Source organism: Mizuhopecten yessoensis, unplaced genomic scaffold (assembly GCF_002113885.1).
Source record: "Mizuhopecten yessoensis strain PY_sf001 unplaced genomic scaffold, ASM211388v2 scaffold11177, whole genome shotgun sequence".
Taxonomy (NCBI): Eukaryota; Metazoa; Mollusca; class Bivalvia; order Pectinida; family Pectinidae; genus Mizuhopecten; species Mizuhopecten yessoensis.
In genome coordinates, this window is record NW_018408918.1 from 847,258 (window position 1) to 854,980 (window position 7,723).

The following is a 7,723-nucleotide window of genomic DNA, read 5'->3' on the forward strand; positions in this document are numbered from 1 at the left end:
TATGTTACCTTCTAGACGAAATCCGCATGGGTGGAGTCATGTAGGCGCGTGTGGAGTTCTGTTCAATAGAATTGTGTCCCATCCCACAGTGACCAAGAGTCTTATCGGAGGAAACCTAAACTTACAAATAAAAATCCAAATTTAAAATACGTATACATACGACTATTTGTTTATATTTAAAATAAAACTCGCATTTATAGGCAAAGGATCCTCCGATAGATAACGGACCGCTACAACGTCTTTGTTTCGACCTCAGGCGGGGAGTTCTATTCAATAGAATCCCACAGTCAACTTGCGTCTTATTAGAGGATATCAAATTTCAAACAGATGTTATGCTTCTACCATGAACTGTTAAAAGACACACATATCAGTCAGTCCTCTTGTCCCATCGCCGTGACTTAAGTAAAGTTGACGCGGGTATGATAAGCTTCAGGACTTATTGTACGATAGGTAGGAAACTTTAGGAATAATTAAATCTAAGTTGATACAACGAGAATGAAATATTTGTCACATAACATGGAGTAGCTCTAATATTAAAATTAAAATTTACAACTATCAAAACAAATAAATAATTAAATTTCAAACAAAAATCAAATTAAAACACACATATAAATATGTATAAACTCCCTCGATAGACAAGGGATTGCTTCGACGTCCTTGTTCCGACCTCAGGCGGGAAGTTCTGTTCATTAGAATTGTCTCCAATCCCTAAGCGATTTAACGTCTTAGCGAAGGCAACTATTTTCATAAATATAATTCTGTTTCCATGAACTGTTTAAGATACAATTAACAATTAGTCTAAGTTGATACAGCGATATTTAATTATTTGTCACACAACATAAGTTAGTTTCAATATTTGAGTACAAAATTAACAACTCTTAAAAATAAATAAAACCAAAACAATACAATTTAAGGTTAAGACCTGGTGATATACCTGCTGTTTTATCTATGTTTGTTTGTTCGGTTTTACTTTTTCTACTTGTACACTTACACACAAACATACACCAGCTACCCATACCATCCCCCGGACCCCTTTAACAGCCATCCCCAGACACATACGTATAACCACATCGCTCTCCCATCCCCACCAATAGGATAATAACACTAAAATAACAATCCCTTCCCCATATGGATATTTTTGACAATTGTGACTAATTAAAACCGCGCTAACAAAAGTGCACAGGTCATCTAACACGGCCTATTAAATCATATATAGCGTAATTTTCGACACACATTTCGGCTGCAGGTGGGACCTAAATTCAACCGAACCTGCCTGATCGAAAACACCCCCTACTTTTGACATTTGGGCTTCACAATACTCGGCTACAGATATATGTTAACTACTGGTAAAATCGAAATTCAATCGAACCCTAGGAACTCCCCCCCCCCTCCCCCGCTCGCTTACCGTTACCCATCCCCCTCTTGGTCCCCAATTACCCGATCCCCAACCAACCCGGCACATGTATTACCATTCACCATCGCATAACCCCCTCCACCACCTCAACAATTGCATCCCCTTCCTTAAACCATATATAAAATTCAACGCACAACAGTTAATACTAATACTCACAAAATATTTATAAATTGTCTGAATAGAGAACAACTACAGACGAAAGCGAAGGAAAAGTTTAATAAGAACGAGAACATTTGTATTCAAGGAAAGTTTACCCTAGTGTGCAAAGAACTGAATTCGGTTTCATGAATGGACAACAACTAACCACAAATCACTTACAGTCCGGCGGAAGGGACTATAAGCGGTGTCCCGTGTGGGAAGGTCCAACCTGCACGAAAAAGACCCCTCTGTGTATTGTCGTAAGAGAAGGCGTGACAACGCAGGCACAGAGGATAGAGATAGGTATGATAAGATCAATGTATTAGGATGATTAGACGGACTTCCAAACTATAGAACAAAACCAAAATACAATAGAGTAGGTAAGGGTCATTAGTAGGAGCGCTTATAATTAGTTAGATCAGTATTAGGTGTTTTATTGTTCTATACGTAGTGTTTTGCATTTACTGTAACATTGATACTGTTTTGTATATATCCCCTGTACATAGGCAATGTTTCAGAGCTAGATACACGCTGTATATATTGGCATCTTCACTAGAATATTGTTAAAACTCTGTTGGGATAGGTATACACGCCGGAATCTCCAGAGTGACTGCTACGTACCATCGATGAAGCGTTACATTTGGTGGCAGCGTAGTGACTCTGTGCTCATGTAAGTATGAGGGGCTAGCCAGCTTTTCCAGTGATGAGGTACATGTATAACCCGGGGACACGCTCGCGAGTTCAGCAACGTCGAGCGTGATCAGTAGTTGGAAGGGTGACCGCCCGCACGTTACAGATCTAGCCCCCCCCCCCCCCCCCCCCCCTCCGATACTGACATAACAGGTAAGGGGCTAGTTCTACACCCTACCTTTAACCTATCTTATCTGATGCATATATGCCACTCTATAGATATGTGAAACGTCCCGAATAGTGACAAAAAACATATACAATTTTGTCACATCGGTGCACAGGTAAAACAAATCGCTCACTCAGTCATAGCTTGGCAAATTGACCAGTCGTCTTGAAACGTTGCAAAACGTTTAATACGTACATTGTTTGTGTAGAAAGTAAACCTTTGTTATCACCATCCATCCATGTATTTAAAAACAAATCAACAAAAACACGCCGGTCATAATTCAAAAGTGTGTGTAAAATTTCGCTGTCAGACGACCTGCTATTCCCGTGCATTTTCAGCTATTCGTCAGAGACATGTGGGTTTTAATATATAAAGCGATGGATTCGAAAATTTCAAAGCAGTCTTGGTCAATATCCTGCAATTTAAGTTTAACCCAAGAGTTACCCTTTGTATGAAAGATATTAAGTGCACGCTATATTTACGTGCTCTACAATACTACAACAGTGGAAATTCGGTTTCATTTTATATTTACATCATAATGAGTTTTCTTGTACCTGAACTGTGCGAATGGTGTGCCCTTTTGAAACGATTCCAGCTGATGTCACAATAAAGCAAAATAATAGCAAAATATTTGGAACGGATTTGTTTATTCCATCTTGTTCATCGTTAACGCTTACTAGAAAATTAATACTGCTGGGTTTCGTTTGTTTTACACCTGCAAATAAACTTAATAAATATTTGACGAACTTTTCGTATTCTCCACGCATAAAGCATTGGATTGACTGCGGAGTTGAGAAACGTCATCAGTGAAATCAATATCCTTGTCGATCTCTGGACTGCAATGAAATCATTTCCTTCCAGAAATATTATTATAAACAGAAACGGCCCGTTGAGGAGAAGAAATACAACCACGATTAAACCCGTGGTCACGAGCACATGCTTCTCGTACTTATGTCGAATTTTGTTCTTTTCCAAGAAATGCGCAATATTTTGGGTGGACTGAGATGAGGGGGCAGAATTTACCACCGATAATATTACATTCGGGTAGTTGTGCGTCCGCTTTGACCGATTTCTGAAGGATATCATAGTAGAAATGTATAGGCACGGTATGGCGAGTAAAAGAGACAAGAAGAGAACATTGATGGCGGTCAAAAATAATTTGCTATAGGGAAATGATTTAGCAGAACAGTATGTAATATAATCAGTGCGCATAAAAACCGCTACCAACGTGCCCACGTACGTATGTATGAACACCCAGGTTCCAAATATGACGATGTACCGGTATTTCTTGTTAAACAGTTTATACCTCACGTTAGCGACCACCGCCATGTGTCTGTCGATACATATAAGGAATGTCTGCGCGAGGGACTGCCCAATGCCGGCTGCGATGAAGTAGTACATCAGGCTGCAGTAGTGTGTGTTTTTGGACAAGCCCTTGATGAGGAAATTACATACAAACAACAAGCCCGAAATTCCAACCACAATGTCGCTTAGGCACAGCCATAAAATAAATTCGATCCTGTAATTCTTCCGTATTTCCGGCTGGCAGATTAGGACAATCAGTACCAGTAGGTTGGAAATAAGTATGATGACACACGTAAGAAACCCGACTATCAAAGGAAAAACTGTCACCTCCGTTGAGAACGTCGACTCGTCCAATGAGTTCGTCGATGTCATATTCCAATTAATACTGCGGCTTCCGTTCATGGTGTGCTATACATGTACCTGCGTGGTAAAAGGATTAGGTTAAACAGAAATATTTACAGTTTAGACTGACATTCAAACGATAACAATTGTTACCGTATACTGGAGTTATCATTTCATAACCTGGGCCCGTATTCATGAAACCGTTCTCATGCTCAGGCATGTATTCTGTGCTCAACCCAGCTTTCTTGTAACCCATCTATATCATGTCAACGATCAAAAAGTCAAATATAAATATTGAAAACAGTATTTGGCTTCAAATTTTGTCCAAAACTGTAACGAAATAAGATTTTTTAAATAATTTATAACTGGAACAAGAAATTAAACTTGAGCACAAAATCCATGCTTGAGCATGAGAACGGTTTCATGAATACAAGCCCTGACCATAGAATGCGGTAAGTTTCCATGACGTCGACAACAATGCAAGTAGGCGGGGTTATGAAAATGTTCCGCGAACGAGAAGTGTGTAGCGTAATCATCACTCAGACATGAGCAGAATTAGCCGAGGCATGTGCAAATGTCAGGCCGTTACATGAAATGAACTTATCGCGCATTGATATATCACGAAAAGTATTTAGTACCCGAACTTTCTTTTAGCTAACTGATATGATATCAAGATAGCATTCGGCTCATCTCAGTGACCCACTGCATGCACTATCGATGCTTTAGTAAACACCTGTATTCCAACGTTACTTCAATTATGATCTTTTAAATACACATTTTACGAAACCTAATAACATCTATCAATTTATAGAATAACGCAAGCTGATAAATTAATCACATTATCAAAATATATGCATTAATACATTTTGTAGAAAACATTCACTAACAATCATGTTGCCAAACTATATTGAGTTGTTTTCACGGCTCTAGTAGTGCTTTGTGAACGGCGTATGTCTTTGTTATGTCGTTATTCAAATTCTTTATTTCATCTTGAGCATATACATCTCATCGATTCAAAGGAAAATTTCATAATGTACATTCAAAATCAGCACAGGCTGTAAGATACAATCAACATATGGAATTTATAATTTAAATACGGGTGTTTTTGTGAACTAAGAGCTTGCAAATCAAACTAGTTAGAAGCCAACAGAGTAGAACGTAGTAAACATGATATATGAACTTACACAGGTTAGTTAATTCTTTGATATTACCGGTTGATAATAATTTGATTAGTTTATAGACAGAGGGATTAACACTATAATATATAGAGGATCTAGCACGAGTGTTCATGTTATATTGAATTTATTGAACGAGTATATTAATTTCATATGAAATTAATATACGAGTTCAATAAATTCAATATAACATGAACACGAGTGTTAGATTCTATTTATTATATAATTCGAGAAACCTACCTACATAAGTGGTTTCAATACTAACGTCTCTATATGCAATGACGACGAGAAAGGACGCATCACATATACTAATTTGAGAGCATGTTCCGCTAACAAAAGTAGTCCGCAGAATTTTATCAGAATAATAAATGGCCAACAGTTTTACTTTTAACGATCATTTTAATTGTGATAACAATTGAAATAATAAAAGTTTACAAAATATGACTTCTTTTTTTTCGCTTCGGAAAAAAACTGTTTTTTTTCATCGGTGACGTCATGAACAGTGTAAGAGCGCGCGCACTGTGAAGGTCGTCGGAAACCGAAAACACATGTGTTGGATATTAGGCCTACTGAGAATCACTGTCACTTTCTATAACACGGGCGCGTTTTTTCAGAGGAGGTCCTTGGTAAACATGAACTTGTATGTTTCCTCCTGTGACAGCACCTGAAAAGATACTTTGGAAACCGCCCTGGACCCTGACAACAGAGGAAGTTGACTGGTTACACGCCATTGATTGTTGTGTCAGTGATGTTGTGTTGCATCCGGTCTCAGGTGCTGTTGGATTTCCGTGCAGTATTTTGGAGATTTCTTTGTGTTGATTCGTGTTGATGTGTGAATAATTATTAATAGAAGAAATGTTTCGGTGACCAGAAATTTGCATTATATGGTTAGCGGGGATGTTATTATCGTTCAATTTCTGGACAAGATATTTCCTCGCACTGTGATTTGACAAGTGTTTGTCAGTTTGGATTCCTGCTCCCTTTATGGCACGTTGCATCATGGATTTTAGCTTGTTGATACCAACGGGTTGGCGCTTGAACCAAGTCTCATGACTTCCAGGTGAGCTTTTTGTTGTAGTAGCTATATAAAATGGATCTGATCCTTTACAGTAAGTCGTAGGTCTCATATCTGCATAGCATTTGTAAACATGAACAGGACACCTTTCGGGATTTTCAGTGTTTGCCCACAATTTTGGTTTTACTTTGCGTACATCACGGGTGTTCTCCCCTGTCCTGGTTTTTGTTTGTCTTTCCGTAAACTCTAGATATTCATGTCCGTCAGTGTGGTTTTGTAGTGTAACGTCCCCCCAGCACATATCGCGATGCTCCGCTGATCCCCGTAAACCAAAATGTACTGTATTGAAAAACCAAAGTGTCTGTAAAATAGCGTCAGGGTTTTGAGTTCCAAATTGACCTTTTCTCCACAAAACGTCGATCTCCTCGTCGCTGATAGCATCACTACGGTTGTCAAGGTTACCTTTTCCATCGCGTTTTAACTGTTTTTGTTTACTTTTCAACACTTCTCTAACCTGGGCAAACAGGGGACTAGTAATAATAGCATGACCATAATTAAATCGGCGTAGCTGGCGATCAAAGCTTGACATCATAGATCTGAGACTGTTTGGTTCATATTCAGAACCGTCCACTTTTCGGACACTCATGAAAAATTGGGAAAGCAACGGAGATAATTCGGGAGGGGGTATGTTTTGAATACTTCGGGATTCGTTGATTTCTGGAGTTTCGAAAAAGGCTTTCAATACTTTCATGTCATTCCACGTTTTCAGTAGAGTGTTCTTATTTGATTGTTGTTCAATGAATGACCCAATTTCCGTTTGTTGGACCGGAACAAACCTTTGAGTTTGGTTGGGTGTCGTCTGCTTTTGTGGTAGCGAGGACGACTGAGTCATAGTCTGGGGTATTGGCTCTAACCGATCACCTGGCAAGTCAACCTCAATATCACTTCCCTCGATTAAAACTCTATAAAATGTTGCAAATCCCATTGGAACAAGTTCTTGTACTGTGCCCCTACCTTTGCCGTCAATTCGAACAGAATCCCCAATGTTTACGTCAGCCATGTTGTAGTAGGCCTATACTATAGAAGTAGTAGTAGTGCGTATGACTACGACCTAGTTCCCACGGTGTCGCGCGCTCATTTGCATCTTTATTGCACACGTTCAATATCAATTTTATTGCACCCCTTTATTGCACTGCAGAAGCCTTATATTATATAATAAAATGTGATATTTTTACTTCTTAGTTCGCTGAAGGAGTGGCATTTTATAATGAAGTGGAATTTGTCTTCTATATCATTTTTACAGAAAGGACAAAGTCTTAAATCATGAGGATTTTTTACTATGCCTTCCAGTTTCTAGTAAAAGATTGTGTGAAGACAGTCGTATTTTGACAATTGCTTTTTGGTACTTTACAGAAATAGGTTTCCTTAAGTAAGATTGAAGGCAGGCATGATCAATAATATGTTGATACACCCTGCAC

At 38.7% G+C, this 7,723-nt stretch overlaps 1 protein-coding gene across 1 annotated transcript; it reads right to left on the reverse strand.

Annotated features, from left to right (window-relative positions):
• Window positions 1-5,796: 5,796 nt before the first annotated feature.
• On the reverse strand, window positions 5,797-7,305 carry LOC110440271 (zinc finger MYM-type protein 2-like). The gene has a single exon (XM_021483245.1). The coding sequence runs from the start codon at window positions 7,303-7,305 to the stop codon at window positions 5,797-5,799; it is 1,509 nt and encodes a 502-aa protein (XP_021338920.1).
• Window positions 7,306-7,723: the final 418 nt, after the last annotated feature.

Bases quoted from the DNA above. Each gene is read 5' to 3' on its own strand.
- LOC110440271 (XM_021483245.1), bottom strand. From the start codon at position 7,305: ATGGCTGACGTAAACATTGGGGATTCTGTTCGAATTGACGGCAAAGGT.